General features: G+C 38.6%; 1 protein-coding gene across 2 annotated transcripts in view; it reads left to right on the plus strand.

Annotated features, from left to right (window-relative positions):
- Nucleotides 1-16,684, plus strand: part of ANTXR2 (ANTXR cell adhesion molecule 2) — a 145,201-nt gene that overhangs the window by 53,823 nt on the left and 74,694 nt on the right. For both annotated transcript variants that reach the window (XM_056111411.1, XM_056111412.1), the window contains exon 12: nucleotides 9,676-9,771. In XM_056111411.1, coding sequence (XP_055967386.1) covers nucleotides 9,676-9,771 — 96 coding nt within the window. The remainder of the gene's footprint in view (nucleotides 1-9,675; nucleotides 9,772-16,684) is intronic.

Raw genomic sequence — 16,684 nt, forward strand, 5'->3', positions numbered from 1 at the left:
CACTTAACATGATAGTCTACAGTTCTATTTGAATTGCAATGAACTGCAAGATTTCACCTTTTTGTATAGAGCTGTATAGTATTTCATGGTGTATATGTCACACTGCTTCTTTGTCCATTCATCTGACCTTGAACACTTGGGTTGTTTCCATGTCCTGGCTACTGTGCTAAGCACTGGAGCTCATTAGGGATGTGTAGTTAGATTAGATGTGTATATCAAAGGAAAAATTAGACTAGAACCAAGTGTTTTCACCCAAGAATAAAAAAGAATGAGTTGTCATGAGATGGAAAAGTTTTGGGAAAACAAGTTCTCTTCTGGAAATGTTGAGTGAATGATGATGTCCCCTGGCCATCCCTGTGGAGTTTCAGTAAGGCAGTTGGAATCTAAGCACATGTGGAGTTCTAGAGAGAGGTGTTCAGTGGCGGTACAGATCTAGAAGTAGTATGACATGCATTAGTAACCAAATGGCACATAACTGAAAAGGTGACTTCTTGCTCTTTAGAGCAAGAAGGGAAAGACTACTCAGATCATTGTATTTTTTTTTCTTAAATTTTTATTAGTGAAACGCCATGAGGTACAGATGTAGACTTACAAATTTTTGTGTTTGGGTTTCAGTTGTACAATGATCAAGTATCCATTCATTCCTCCACCAGTGCCCACTGTCCACCACCACGGATCCCAGTATCCCTCCCCCCTCCCATTCCCCCCCACCCCTTCCACCATGCCTCTGTGGCAGGGCATTCCCTTTTGTTCTCTCTCCTTTTGGGTGCTGTGGTTTGCAAAAGAGGCATTGAATGACAATCATGTTCGGTCTATAGTCTACTTTCAGCATGCATTTCCCATCCTGGGAGGATCCTCCCAACACCCTTTACTTGGTGCTCCCTTCTCTGTTTGAGCTCCCTTTTCCCCTAGCATGTGAAAGCCACAATTCTATGTAGCTGTCATCCAGGCTTCGTGCTTAATTGTATCCTATTATGGATTTCTACCCAAAGAAAAGTTTTTATAGTCTGAAGTCCCCCGGATAGATCAGGTCTTGAAAGAAGGGCAGAATTTAGGGAAAGGAAATAGGGAGAATGTTCTCATGCAAGGAGCAAACAAATTGGGGGTAATATATTTAGTTGGAAAGAAAATCTTTGAAGAAAAGCTTATAAATTTAATTCAGTCATTTGTTTGTTTGGTTGGGGGAGTATGCCTGGCTGTGGTTAGGGCTTCCTCATGACTCTGAGCTGAGGGGTCACCCCGTCAGGGCTTGAGGGACCATATGGGGTACCAGGGATTGAATGTGAGTCAGTCACTTACAAGGCAAGGCCCTACCTGCTGTACTATCACTCTGGCCCTATGCAGTTTAGGTGCTCAGGGACATGGAGAAGAGATAAGAGGAATCACAGTGACCCTGAAACTTGAGTTCAGCTTGATGACTTGCAGTCTCTTTTTTCTTGTGAATTTTATCCTGTAATATGGCAGTTATTACAGGATAGTAAATACTATGATTCACTTTATCACATTGGTAATGATGAGGATAATTTTATATTTCTCATCAATGTTGACCACTTTTTTTGTCTTTAAACTCACCTCTGGTATCTGGTAGTAATAGTACTATTTTATAGATATAAAAAATGAAACTGAAGTCGATGAACTATACCTGCTGATGTATTGAATCATCATTAAAAATAGGTGATAATAGTGGGAAATATTATTATAAATACTGGGCAGTGAATACAGTCTCTTGACTGTTCAGGTATGATGATTAGGTAGGATGTGGCTTATAATATTACTCATTATAAAATGATGCCTTCATTTTTAGGCATCGAAAGGCCAAATAAAATACAGCATTACTTAATCAACTGGTTGATCTTGTGAAAATCTCACAAAGAAGCCCTCTATGTGTTCTTACCATACTGGGCCCTGTTAAGACACTTAACTCACTGAACTGTCATTTCCTGTTTACTTCTGGGTCTTTGTCAGTAATTTTAAAAAGTTGACAGCTAAGGTTCTGTCTTGCTCATTATTCTTCTCCCAGAATTTAGTTGTCAGTCAGGAGAGTTGCCCAAAAATCTTCCTCTCAAATGAATGAATGAAAGTAGCAGTACATAGGGTTTAAAAGTGGGGAGACTGAGGTTCAGATGGATGAGATTGAAGATTGGAGTTGGAAAGGGAGATAGATGTTGTGTGTAGACAGTTCTTTCTCTCATCCCTTCTCAGGTTTCCTAAGTGTGTCTCCTCATTACAAAATGCTGTGGGACATGTCTTCCCTCATCTCTCACCCTGACTGTCTTGGACCACAGTAAATCTTGTGATTTATGTGTGATGAACATATCTTGAGTACTAGACACTGCCTTACGCACTATACCTTACGTTTACAATGAGTCAACGGAAGAATCAAAGGCTACTTCCTGTTTTACCAAACACTGATGCAAAACAAAGTTGCTTCTTTGGTAAGGGAAACATAACACACTGGACTCATGACATGGTGAGCAGACAAAGGATGATTCAGCATTCACAGTTCTTAGGGGCCTGGGTACTCGGGAGGTCAACCAACTTCAGCTTTATGGCTACCTAAACAGTAGAACTGAGAACTGAACCCAAGCCTAACTCTCTCCCTACACCCCATCCCCTGCCACCTCAATCTCTAATACCTCTCCCAGTTCACTCTTTTTAACCAGTTTCTAGTTTGACTTACATATGACAATGGTGGGGAATTATTTATCTGTGAATGGCTAGATAGTACATATTTCAAGCTTTGGGAATGATTCAGTTTCTATCACAAATACTGAAATCTGCCATTACAGCACAAAGGCAGATGTGGGCATGATGGAAAAAAGTGAGTATGATTGTGTGCAACAAAATCAGTACTCCGAAACTTGAGTTTCCTAGAGCATTTTTGTCTTTAAATTTTTGTCAGCTTAATAATAGTAAAAATATTAAAATTATTCTTAGCTTGCTGCATGTTTTACCAATTAGAGTACATGAATTTGATCTTTGGGCCATAGATTGTCAACTTCTGACTTAAAATCATTCCCAAATAAGACAGTCAATGAAATCATATATTTTGTGACAGTGTTTTCTTAACCCTAACTCTAAATTCATGGACTCAAAAATTGTAGAGACCTATTTAACATTTCTCTTGTTTTATTCTAATGTGGTTTCTATGATCAATTGTTTTCTAGAGAAATTGCAACATGTTCTTCATGCTGGTTTGCATTTTTTGGAGTGATTCCTATTTTTTGTCATTATTTTTATGCATAATAGTGTTTCTGATATTTTTTAAATGCATCTATGATTTTCTTGATTTGTGTTTTAGTTATAATTTGTAAAGGTTTGAATTGTCTGCCAAAACTTGTTTTCAATGGACAAAAGGAAATGAGATGCAGATGAAGGTCAAAACTTACTATGGGTCCCAAGAGATAGCTCAGAGTTCTATTGGACACATACTTTGTAGATAGGAGGTGTCTGCTTGACTTTCATCATCCACCTACAAGCCTCTTGAGCACCAGAGAGAGTACCAAACCTCTCCTGGTACCTCTACAAGTGGGACTAGAAGTAACTCCTCAAACCACTAGCTGGGTGGGGCCAAAAAGTCCTCAGAACAAAGGAAAGCAAAAAGCTTAATATGTTTAAGATTACTCGAAAGTAAATTACTTCTACTCTAATATTAAGCTCAAGTAGATCTCTGGTTAAGCTATAACAGAGTTTTGACCTAAGAACCTTTTGTTCATTTGTTTTGGGGCCATAATCAGCAGTTCTCAGGGCTTACTCCTGCCCCTGCATTCAGGGATCACTCCTGGCAGTGCTCAGAGGAATTGTGGTATTAGGAATTTAATCTGGGCTTGCTCAAGACTGTACTTATCTCCCTGACCCTGGCCTAATAGCCTTAACCAGAATCTCGAACTATTGCCTTCTGCAGGCCTAGCTAAGTTTCACACCCTCATCTTCATGCACATCTGAAAATGTCCTGAACAAATGCTAGTTGCTCAGAACTGTAGTTAATAAGAATTGACCCTACAAATGAAATGTTTCCATTTCAGCAAGTAGAAATGAATTGAACAAAAGGCTAATTTTTCCTGTAAGAGAGAAAAACTTCTGTTTTTTTTTTTTCTGGGGCAGGGGACATACCCAGCAGTGCTGAGTGCTGATTCCTATCTCTGCACTAAGGGATCACTCCTGGCAGGCTCAGGGGACTATATGCAATGTTGGGGATCAAACCTGGGTCGGCCACTTGCAAGATAAAAACGCCTTATCCTCTGTATTGTCACTCTAGTCTGGAATAACTGCTTTTCACAAACCTTTCTTTTCTCTCTTCTTCAGCAAATTCACGTGCTATAAAGGTGACCTCAAGTTCTGTGTTTCAGCTGACCTGCCTTTTTTCTCTTCTTGCAAGAAACCGCTAACTCTGTCTTCCCTTCCTCTTTGGGCTTTCTTACACTTCTGCAAGGAGGTCCATCTGCTCAGGGTCTTGCCCAGGTCAGTGTCCACCTTGACAGGTTTCTTCTGTACTTTCTTTGCACAGCCCCCATATTTGTAATTATTGGTCCAAGGCTTGCCTTTCCAGCTCACCTTTGGCCTTCATGAGGACTTGTTGAACAATGTGACTTCGATGCGTTTTGATCAGCCTGGTATTTAACAAAAGGTGTGCCTAACCAGAAGTGGGGGATTTTTACTTTCTGCTTTTACAAACCATGAGCAATCTTGCCTGGTTTTTATCTAACTCCTCAGTTTGCTGTTTGCAGCATAGTATCTGCTTGCAGGACTGGAATGAAGTGTTTGACCTTTCCTGAATTTGTTTATAAAGTGATGTGAACAATGAAACTGCTTCCCTTTCATGACTGAAGTCACCCATGCTCTGATAAGAGCCTGGCGAATCAAAACAAAGGAAGGGGGAGAGCTGCATTTGTGTGCGGTTAACTGAGCCAGTGTCTGGGACGGGGCCCCTAGGCTGTGTTTCGTACATTTACTGCAAGGTCAGGTTGCATTACGTTCTTTGCTTCCTCCGAGCTGTTTTCCATCATGCTTAGCTTAAAAGTGATAAAGATTAGGTCTGTAGTCTTTAGGAAGTATGCATTTTTCATTTTATTGGAGAGATGTTTTTGGAATCAGTTGAGGTGATAGTATTGTCATAATCAATGTGTGCTTGCATCTGGATGCGCATAATGTTTTGTCAGTGCTACTAACAGAGGTTTTTTTTTTTTTGAGGGAAAGTCAAGAATTTGAACTCCTTCTCAAGACCATCTAGGCTAAAGTCTGTAAGCACACATTTCTAAATTTCCTGCACATCACATTTGTAGAAAGAAGAAAACCATCTACCAAATCTTTCATAGATTCACATCCTGAATTTGTATGACCTTATTTCTAGATACAGAGTTTGAATTCTAAGAAGGCAGGTCTAGTGTTCACAGAAACTTCTGGAAGTTATAGAGCACAGCGTGAACATGCACCATCTCACAGAATGCTGGGGCTTGATCTTCCCACAGGGAAGGGGGTGTTGAGTTGATTTCATACACAATCAACCACAGGTTCGGGGTATCTCCTGTAACCCCTTTTTTTTGCTTTTTGGGGCACACCGCTGATGCACAGGGGTTGCTTCTGGCTGTGCACTCAGGAATCACTCCTGGCGGTGCTCAGGGGACCATATGGAATGCTGGGAATCAAACCTGGGTCGCCGCGTGCAAGGCAGACGCCCTACCCGCTTTGCTATTGCTCCAGCCCTTGTAACCCCTTTTATTTGACATTTTCCCCTCAGATAGCATGGCTTTCTCTGTATTTATTTATTTACATTTTTCCTCATTTTACTTTTTTTTTTACTCTTATTTTCCTATTTTACCTATTTATTTTAGATCTTAGCATGATCAAGTGTGAAAACTTGCATGATTTGTTCAGGATTATCTAAAATTCAGTGTATATGAGTACACTTGAACTTGGAGTAATTTTCCTAATACTTTGAATTAGTTCCAGCACTTTGCAAGACAGGGATTTAGTTGTTTAGGATATAGCAATAATGGTGAACTTATATTTTCATTGTACCAGACTCTGTACTCAAAGTTGCTGGATAAGTGCTTGTCTTCTTATTAAATCTTAAATTAATTTGATATAAATATTATTTAGGAGTATTGTCTAGTGTACTTGGAATGGTGACATGTGAATGATTGTGTTCTATGAAGTTAATAAGTGTGTGAAGTTTCTGTCACCAGTTTTAATTTTTGAGAGATTGAGTAAGTGAAATAGTCAATTCTATGGTACTTTGGTGGTGTCAGTTTTTGTTAATTTATACCATAACATCATCAGCTACATTAATAGGTTATATGTTTATTTCTTCTTACATCCCCATGAAAAATTAGAACTCAAAGGAGAAATTTTAATTGGTCATGTGTGGTTGATTCTTAATAAGTTACTGAAAATGTTTGAAATTAATGTTTTGTAGTTTATATTTTAGAGGATTTTATTAAGCTGAAAGAGTGCTAGCAACACAGTATTTTTGAAAATTGATTTGTTTTGAGATAGTTTCCAAGGACTATATGGTAGTCTTTTTCATTGCGGTAATAGCAAATGATAGAAGGAAATGACACAACTTTTGAGATTTTTCTGATTAGTCAAACCGAACTTTTTACTGGCATGTCTTTACCAATGTTAAAAAATTTTTTTGGCTGTTTTAGTAACCTTGCTCTATAATATTATGAAGGTATCAGAGTGTACAGAATTAGGGGCCAGAACCAATACAGAGTGGGTAGGGCTCTTGTCTTGAAAGCGGGCGACCAGGTTCAACCCCCACCATACCATGTAGTTCCCTGAGTCCTGCCAGAAATGATCCCTGAGTGAAGAGCCAGGATTAAGTCCTGAGTACCATTGGGTATGGTCCCCCACAAAATGAACAAAATTTCCCTGGACACAGAATTAAACTTAACATCAGTATAAGCATCTTTCATGTTTGCACCAGAATTTTAGTTTCAGTTTTTTACCCTACCAGGGCCCCTTTCTTTCTTATTATTCACTTAACCCCTTTCCTTCTGGTAGTTACTATTTTCATTTTCTTCCTTTTCTTCTAAAGGGAGGCAGGTTTGTGTCACACCTTGTAGTACTCAGGGGCTATTCTTGGCTGTATGTTCAGGAGCAAATCTTGGTATTGTTTGGGGGAACCATGTTTGGTGCAAGAGAATCGAACTGGGGTCAGAGGCAGGCAGCACAAGTGCCTTAACCCTTGCTCTACTTCTGCTACGCTGGAAATTAATATTTTGTAGCTCACTACCCTCTCTACCCTCTTGGTCTATCTATGCTGTTGCAAATTTGCAATTTTTTTTTCAAAACCGATATGCTCTTTTTTAAAAAGTTTACATAGTGGTTATTATCTTTTTTGCATATATCATTATGCATTAAACTTCAAATTTTATTAAATAATCGGATTAAAGGCTACTATCATTGTGGCTTAAATGTTAGAAAGTCTTTTAGGTTTCCCACCATTTATCTTATCTCTGTAGGGTATTGAAATACTTATGAGGCCGACCTGGGTTCGATTCCCAGCATCTCATATGGTTCCCTGAGCACCGCCAGGAGTAATTCCTGAGTGAAGAGCCAAGAGTAACCCCTGTGCATTTCCAGGTGTGACTCAAAAAAGCAAAATAAATAAATAAAAATAAAAATAAAAATACTTATGAGGGGGGAAAAGCTCTATTCTAATTTAAGTTGGACTTTGAACCTTTTTTTTGTAGGAGTACTGCTATTTATTCAGCCACTTATTATGCTGATTGAATTGTGCATGAATTCTGCTTTACTTTTTTTCCCCCATTTTTTATAATTTTATTTATTGAATCACCGTGAGAGCAGTTACAAAGCTTTCGGGTTTAAGTCTTGGTCATACAATGAAACACCCGTACCTTCACCAGTGCCCACTATCTATCACCAAAATTCCCAGTATACCCCCATCCCACACTCTCCCCCTACCTGTGGGGCAGATGATTTCCAAATTACTCTCTCTATACTTTGATTACACTCAACATTTCGACACCACATCCACCATTATTATTTGGGATTGGAGCCATGCCTGATGGTGCTTGGGCCTCCTCCTGGTTCTGTGCTCAGGGGACTTTATGTGGTGTCAGTGATTGACCTGGGAGATGGCTAATTACAGGGCTAGCTCCTTAGCCCTTGAATTATCTCTCTACCCCTGGCTTATTATATATATATATATATATAATCATATATATATGATTCTGAAAATCATTCAGAACTTTGTACATATGTCAGGTGTCAGGTGTGCTGTGATTTTTCTAAGATATCTAATAATAATGAAATTTCCACAAAAAAGGTTTTATACTTTGGGGAGAACTTTTTTCCCCTGTGGATTCAACAATAGAAGCCTAGGGAAATTAAACTACTTGCTTAAAATTAGAGCTCTAGACCAACAGTTTTGAATACATGCCATTCTAATATAAATACTGGTAGGTTTCTGTCCCCTTGTTATTGCTCTGACCTCTGGGATTATACTTGTTACTTGTGTTGAATGATCGTATATCTATTTCTGAAAAGTTGCCATATAAAGTTTCAACTCTCCATCTAGTATATTGATTTATTTTCCTATATTCTTCCCACTGTTGAATTCTTGCCTTTAAAACATATTCACACACACACACACACACACACACACACACACACACACACACACACACACACCACATCCCCAGATTTTATTGTAGGCTCAAGAAAGTTTAGGAGAGATGCAAAGTTTTCAGAGACGCTAACTATTCAGTGAGCACTCTTCATGTTTGTCACACTTGCGGCCTGATTCCTGTATAGTTTATTCTTTTAATAAATAGTTTTAAATGCCAAGCATGGACTATACATTGAACAGGCTGATTATACCACATACCCCCTCCCCCAGCACCCAGGAGCTTAAAATGAATAGTGGCAGAAAATCGAAATTAAATAAATTTTTGTAGCTCATCTTAGACAAACAAGTGAACAAACTGAGAAAGTGGCAAAGATGAAAGTATAGAAACAAAGCATTATATAACAAGAAGGAGAACCTTCTAGCTAAACAACTTAAGGGAGGCTTCCTGGGAAAGTTTCTTAAACGGAGTGGACTTGGAGTCCAAGCCCTGGCAGATGCCTTGGGGAGAGACGTGGGCTGCAGTTAGGAAGTGAAAGGCGTCCAGCGGGAAGATGAAGTGCTTGAGTTCAAGGAAGATCTGTGAGATAAAAATAGGACACTGCATTCTTGCACTGTGCATGAACCATTTGCCAGAAAAAGCCATTGTTGCTGGTCTAGTCAGTTGTCTGGAGATTTAGAGATGTATTTTGTCTTATTGTTTAAGTATAGATAGTTAATAGTACTTCATCATGACAAAAGTTTTGGAGAATTCTGTAAAAATTCTGCCTGTGGATAGTAATTATGCTTATAACCAAAATCATTTTTCTCTCCAGAGACAAGAATTAGAGATCTTAGTATTGAGTCATTTTCCTATGTTTTTAAGACATGAAACACCTAGAATTTTGTAAGATGTTTTTGTAAATTATTACCTGCTTTATATGTAAAATAGGATGTAAGTGAATTTCTTGAATGTAAAGGAATACAGTGAAATAAAATTTGACATTTAATACGTGTTCTGTTTTTTTTCCTGGTGTTTCCTTAAAATGTGTGGGATTTGCCCTGAAGATGTGCTGACCGCCTTGCTTTTGTCTTTTGTCTAGTCTAGTGGAATTGGTGCCATCATCACTATTCTTGTGTTACTGCTGCTCCTGGGCATTGGTTTGATGTGGTGGTTTTGGCCTCTTTGCTGCAAAGTGGTGAGTAATAAGGATTCAAAACCATATTCTTATGTTTTTAAATCAGATAGCTGTAAAACAAGACCAGAAAGGGGAATTAATGTCATGTTCAACAGCAGCAAAATTTCAGTTAGCAAAATGAAGTTCAGTAGTTTTAATCACCATAATAAATGCTCAGTAGCAGGTGTGCCAATAAATAGATGTTGTCAAACTTTATCTAAAAACATTTCAAAATTAGTCTTAGGAGGAGGAAGGGGGAAGAAAATAGGAAAAGTGGTACCAATGTAGCACTGTCCTCCCCTTGTTCATCGATTTTCTCGAGCGGGCCCAGTAACATTGTAAGACTTGTTTTTGGCATATCGAATACATCATGGGTAGCTTGCCAGGCTAAGGATAGAAAATTTGCCACTCAGGTTCAAAAGAATTTTCAAATAAATTGGGATTCTCTGCTAGGTTTCTTAGGAGAAATTTGATAATCAGTCCAACTTTTGTTCTCAGTGCTCATTGATTCTTTGAAAGATGTATTCTTTCAGGATCTTCACTGTTTGCCTCTCAGAAATACACTTTAGAAATAAGGTATACAGAGGTTAGAGCATCTGTTAAACAGTTAAATATCTGTTAAAAACACTTTTGAGGGGCTGTCGTGATAGCACAGCGGGTAGGGTGTTTGCCTTGCATGCGGCTGACCCGGGTACGATTCCCAGCATCCCATATTGTCCACCGAGTACCGCCGGGAGTAATTCCTGAGTGTAGAGCCAGAAGTAACCCCTGAGCATCGCCAGGGGTTTTGAGCAAAACCCAAAAAGAAAAAAGTTTTGAAGTGAATATACTTTTCCCTGTATGTGACTTTTATTGTAAAAATCTCTAAAAAAAATATGGCAGTGTGTTAAATTTCTATTGTGAGTATAACATTGCCTCACATATGGTGATTTAAAGCAACATTAATTTATCAGTGAGTCATTAAGTCATCCCACACTCAGTGAGATCTGACTAGACCGTATGGGCTGCATCTATTCCTTCATGCTCTGCACCATTGTCTCTCACGCCTTTTCTCATCTTCTTTCTTCTCTCGTGGTGCCGCAATGTACTGGTTGGCCCCCAAACTAGAGACCACCCTGATGATAAAGACCACTCTAGGGCAGTCTGTCCCCTTCCAGTCTATTCCTTCAGCTTTCCCAGCATCTCGAGGTCACCCATATTATTTTGCTCTGGGTCCCCTTCCTCCTGCCTCAGAGTTCTGAACCGAGTTAGGCAAGGATCCCTGTTGTGATTGAGTGGCACCTGCCCGCATAATGCAAGAACACTCTGCCATCTTCAGTCCCTAGTAGACTCCACAAAGTGCCTTTTGCGTTGCAAGGTGACAAATCCACAGTTCCAAAGAACTCTTTGAAGATACTTTGTGAGGTTGTTATCCTGCCTCTCATGGGATGGAATGCTGAGTAAGTAATATATTCCAGCAGATCTCAAGCAATCCAGTTGGATTGTTGAGGTTTCATAGGAAAAATATGATCTTGAAGGAGCACTCTCTCAAAGCATGCTTGTGAGCATTACTTTGATAGTCTTCTTTTTATCATGTGTATAGTCTGCATTCCGTCGATGACCCTCGTGTTACTAAACCCCCGTCCACCACCCTCCACCTTTGCTGACTGATTTCCCCTTCTTTACAACATGGTGTAGTTCTGTGCTGTGCCTGCTTTTATTATTAATCCTACTGTGTTGGTCTCTCACAAGGCAGCTTAACAATCCTTTACTCAAAGCAGTTGACTTATGCACAAAATAACTGAGATACTAGTGGAGACGAGCATCCTGTCTCTTTGATGAGCTAATCTGTTTCCTGTCATAGCAACTTATATTTAAATGATTTCCTCTGTAATCTTGATTATTCTAGACGTGGCCATTTTGGGGGTGGCTAGCATTTTGTGTCTCAAGTTTAAAGACTAAGGGTGTTGAATTGTGATATATTCTCCTTGGTTTTGAAATTTATATTTGATTTATGGTAGATTTCCTCCCTTCTTTACTTTGCAGTTTTATTTATTGCTGTCCAGAGAGAGGGTTCATGAGAGTAAAAATGTATGTGTGTATGTGTATGTGTGTGTGTGCATGCATTGTGTATTTAAAGATGCACATGAAAACAGACATGGGCTTTTTAAAAGGTCTGCTAAATGTGATCAAATAAACATCTCTGCCATCACTTTGTGTGTTATAGAGTGGATGCAGTCATCAGGGGCTAAAGATAGATCTACTCCACACTGAGACTGCAGGTCATAAAACCTGGAGCATATTTCTCTGTGAAAGGCAAAAGAGGGACATTTGTAAAGTGTATTTCAAGATGTCAGAAAGCCTTCCTGACCTTAGAAACATTATGGTGATTACTGATTTGTGGAACTTTAATAGAAAGAGCCACCCTTATTTTACATTTAGAAATATATTTTAAAGAACAGCCAGGTTGAATGAACTTATTTGTATAATAAGGTATAATCAATCACAGAAAAGTTTCTGAAAATGAGATTCTTTATATATTGCATATGTGCCAGATGGTGTTAAGAAACACAGGTGCAAGAATGACTATCATATGATATGGCACCTCCAGCTTACTGTGGAAACACAGAAAGTGGACCAGGTATAAATTGGAGGGTCATGAGTGCCCCCAAAGCAGCATGTATGAAGAATAATAAGAACCAGAGAACAAAAACGTTGTTTGGGCTAAATGATTATTTCTGAGCTGCTGACTAGAATTGTGAATTATTAAGTGTTGACTATTGATGAGGGAGTTTTCAAATGAAGTGTGTACAGACTGGTGAGTTATTGTGGAATGTTTTGAGAGGACTGGGCTGAGACCTAGTGTGTCCATGACAAGAAGCACTGAAGAATGGTTTGGTATTGAGGTATGAACCCCATTAGGGAGGAGACCTCCTCTGTCTTTTAGGAAGTTTGAAATCACCCTGGGGATGATCAGAATCCACTGGGGAGTCTTGATCATTATAATCTGAACACATTGTGCTTGCTTTCTAATGTGCTTCAGTTTGGTTTAAATGTAGAGAATAAGACAGCAGAGATGATTTTGTAGCCAACTGAGTGTCCTCACAACTAAATTGGAAATTCAGACAGGGTGAGATGGTGCACTTCAGTTTGGCCTAGAGAAAATTTCTCCAAAAAAGTATTGATAATTGGAATATGATATGGAAACTTAGTGAGCTAGGAAAAAATAAGGCTATTTGAATAGAAGGGCTAAATAGATCCTAACTCTGTGAAAAAAAATGATTTGGCATGTATCAGAAAGATTCTAATACAATTTCAGGGTACTTATTTCTTGTTTTTTGGAGAACATGTTTGTGAATGCTCTTATTAGAATGTGACTAGTTAAATCATAGCAACATTAAACTCTTGGGATCACAATTGTTATTATGAATTACATTGCATTTTAATGGCAAAGAAATGTATTCTTTTGAATCTTGGTGCAGTATGTTGATAAAAATATGATTTTTTTCCTCAATTCTTTTAAATGAGGTAATATTGGTTTTATCACTCTACTGTTGTCCATAAGACACTTCCTGTCTTCTTCCAGTCCCTCCCCTACTTCAATGACCTCAATTTTGAAATCAGAGTCTAAAAGTTTTTTTTTTACTGGACATTGTGTATTCTCTTGCTTTGATTTTTTATATATTACATATGAGTGAGATACTGCAGTAATTGTCTTTCTCTTACTGACTCATTTTGCTTACCATGCTACCTTGTAGTTCCATCCATATAATTGCAAATTGCAAGATTTCATGTTTACTTACAGTTGAGTGGTAGCATTGTAATACTGTCCTCCCATTGTTCATCGATTTGCTCAAGTGGGCCCAGTAACGTCTCCATCATGAGACTTGTTGTTACTGTGTTTGGCATATCAAATACATCACGGGTAGCTTGCCAGGCTTTGCCATGCAGGCGAGATACTCTCCGTAGCTTGCTGGGCTCTCTGAGAGGGGCGGAGGAATCCAACTTGGCTCTGCCGTGGGCGGCCACGCGCAAGGCAAATGCCCCACCACTGTTTACATTTAATATGTATTTGTATTTACAAATTCTAACTATTTGTCTGTGTTTTGAGTACTAGTTACATGTATTAAAATCTCATCTTTCAATGGGAACCTGACTAAATAAGCTTAAAGTATCTGTTCCCTGGCATACTAAGATCATTTCATATGCTCAGGAGTTCTTTTCAAAAGAAAAAATCTGCAGGGATGGGGTGGGGAGCAAACTGAAACCTGATATCTCCCACATAGTCTTCAAGCATTTCATATTTCATGAAAATATTTTAAGAAATGATCGATTCATTATTTGAGATTAAAATTCAAGATAACTATGACCCAGAGATAACAGTATGACTAGTTCTCAGACACTGTCTCTCTAGAGACTTTGGGTTTTTCCTGCCCCAAGACATCACATTTGCAAAGGTGGTGGTTCTGCCTGATGACAAGAGAAAGGCCGGAGAGCTATCTGGAGGAACTGTTGGACTGGAGAAGCCCCCTGAGACTGGGGACTGGTCCCTGAAAATCCAGGTCGTATTTTCTGGAAACTGTATATTATGTCATATGGGAAAAAAGGACTTGTATGACGAATTCAAGGATCTTGAAGTAGGAGTCATCTCAGGATCATCTCATTTCAATCACAAATATCCGTGTAAGGGAGAGAGATTGTGGGTTAGACTATAGAAGAGGGAAAAGGCAGTGTGACCATGGTGGCAGAGATTAGAGTGATGTGGCATTCCCATGGAATGCCGATGGGCACCAGAAGCTGGATGAGACCAGAGAGAGAAACATCCCTAGAGCCTGCAGATGGAAATAGATGTGCCAGAAGTGATTTTAACCTTGTAAAATGGTTCAGTCTCCTGACCTTCTGCACTGTAAGGAAACAAGATTCTATTGTTTCAAAGCAATTAAGTCTGGTAATTGGTAATATTCTCCTTAAAACACTAATGCAGGGTCTGGAGCGATAGTACAGCAGGCAGGGAGTTTGCCTTGGATACTGCTGACCGGGGTTTGATTCCCAGCATCCCATATGGTTCCCTGAGCACTGGAAGGAGTAATTCCTGAGTGGAAAGCCAGGATTAACCCCTGTTTATTGCCTGGTGTGACGCAAAAAAAAAAATCCACTAATGCATTCCATAAATGATCCTGAAGTTCCCCAGGACTTGGAACTACTTTTGAGGGTTACTAATTTTAGAAATTCTTGTGGAATATGTTTTCAAATCAACATATTACAAAATCTTCCTGGAATACAGGGTAAGATAAGACAAAAACAAGAAAACATAATTTCGAATGTTTGCAGTAATTTGAGGCTATTAAATTCACTATGCGTTTAAAACTTAATCCATTGCATTTTGTAAATTAAATGTGTTCAGTATAATACTCTACATACTGATTAGAATTTATTTATCATTTTAGAGTGATGAGTATTTTGGGGGAAGAAACTGAGCACTTAAAAAGTTTCTTAATTTTCAGAAGTTTCCAAGACACACACGCACACACACATACACACACACACACACATACACACACACATATCATTGACAACAGTTAATGTCTTTCAGGAGCTTTTAAATTTTTTTTCTTTGCAAGAAGAGGCTAGTACAGTTCCATACATTGAATTCCCTGAAAACTAGAAATCAGTCATTTAACTAAATACTGTATTTGTGAAACCGAAGTTAAGAGACAAATCCTCTTAGTAGAATAACTCTGCTTAATGTGCTTTTTGTTTAAGGGACGTGCAACTTTTAATCTCTCAGTTCATTTTACTGGGTGTTTTCGTGTAAGATAGAAATGGTATCATAGACAACATTGCAGATGTTATTTGACCTTTACTTGAAACAGAAACCTAAATTAATGATCTTGGGAAATTTTCATTCAGTAATAGTAAGAGTCTTCGTGCAAAGGTGAAATTTTTAGAAACTGCCATTAAGTGAATGACAGTATATTGAATCTAAAAGCTATTCCAGAAGGGGAAAAGTTTTGGGTTGGATTTTGTTTCTCACCAGCTGATTAAGAGTCTGTATCCTGCTCAGTAAGCTTCTCACCTTGATCCTTCATAACTTCTTCTCTTTAACCAAGGTGTAAGTAGCAACCTTCTAGTGTTTATTAAATTAAAGGTGGTGGGCAACAGAGATGAAACAAAACTTAGCATGGATTGAGCAATAAGTGAGAGGAACTATGGATGTTTTCATTCTTGCTGATCTTAAGAGATATGCTTTGTGTAAGGCAGATTTGTTGACTAGCGGGATGCTAGAAATGGCAAGTCCTATAGCTGCCTCGTTAGAAATAAGTAGCCACTGCTTTCTTGGAGATTTGGATTCATGAAGTGGCAAACAAGGGTTTCTGGAGTATTAGGGATTAGGGTGTGTTATACAGCTGCAAATAGATATCGGAATATGTCGAAAATGATAAATGCTCATTTTGCTCTAGTGTCTTTGGCGAAAGTTCTTTCAATCCTCGAGGGAAAATTATAAGCTCATTTTCCCCCTTTAGTACATTTTAGATGTTGCATAAAAATCTCATAAATCTTAATTTAGAAATGTTTTTAAAGTTATCCTTTTTAAACTGAATTTGCTTATTAGAAGGTTGAACTTTCATGATGAGGATGTCTCCGACTATAGAATCATTTTCGTAGCCAACAACAGCTGTGCTGTTCTTTCTAAATAGGAATAATGCCTCTACATGGCACTTGTTTTTTATTGTAGAGGAGGGCTCTTCGTGGCTTTATTGAGTTACTTTGCGAGCATTCTGATTTTTTGAATGAACAATAAAACAGAAGTAATTTAAATTTTAATATGCCTTCCTTGCACCATTAATTAAAATGATTTATGTTTGGTTGCCTCCTTGAAATGCAATGCGATGTTAGTACTTATTGCTTCCATAGTGATGTTTTCCAACAGAGAGTCGTTGAAACAGGGTACCAA

The sequence above is a fragment of the Sorex fumeus genome, unplaced genomic scaffold, assembly GCF_029834395.1.
Source record: "Sorex fumeus unplaced genomic scaffold, SorFum_2.1 ptg000013l, whole genome shotgun sequence".
NCBI classification, from domain to species: Eukaryota; Metazoa; Chordata; class Mammalia; order Eulipotyphla; family Soricidae; genus Sorex; species Sorex fumeus.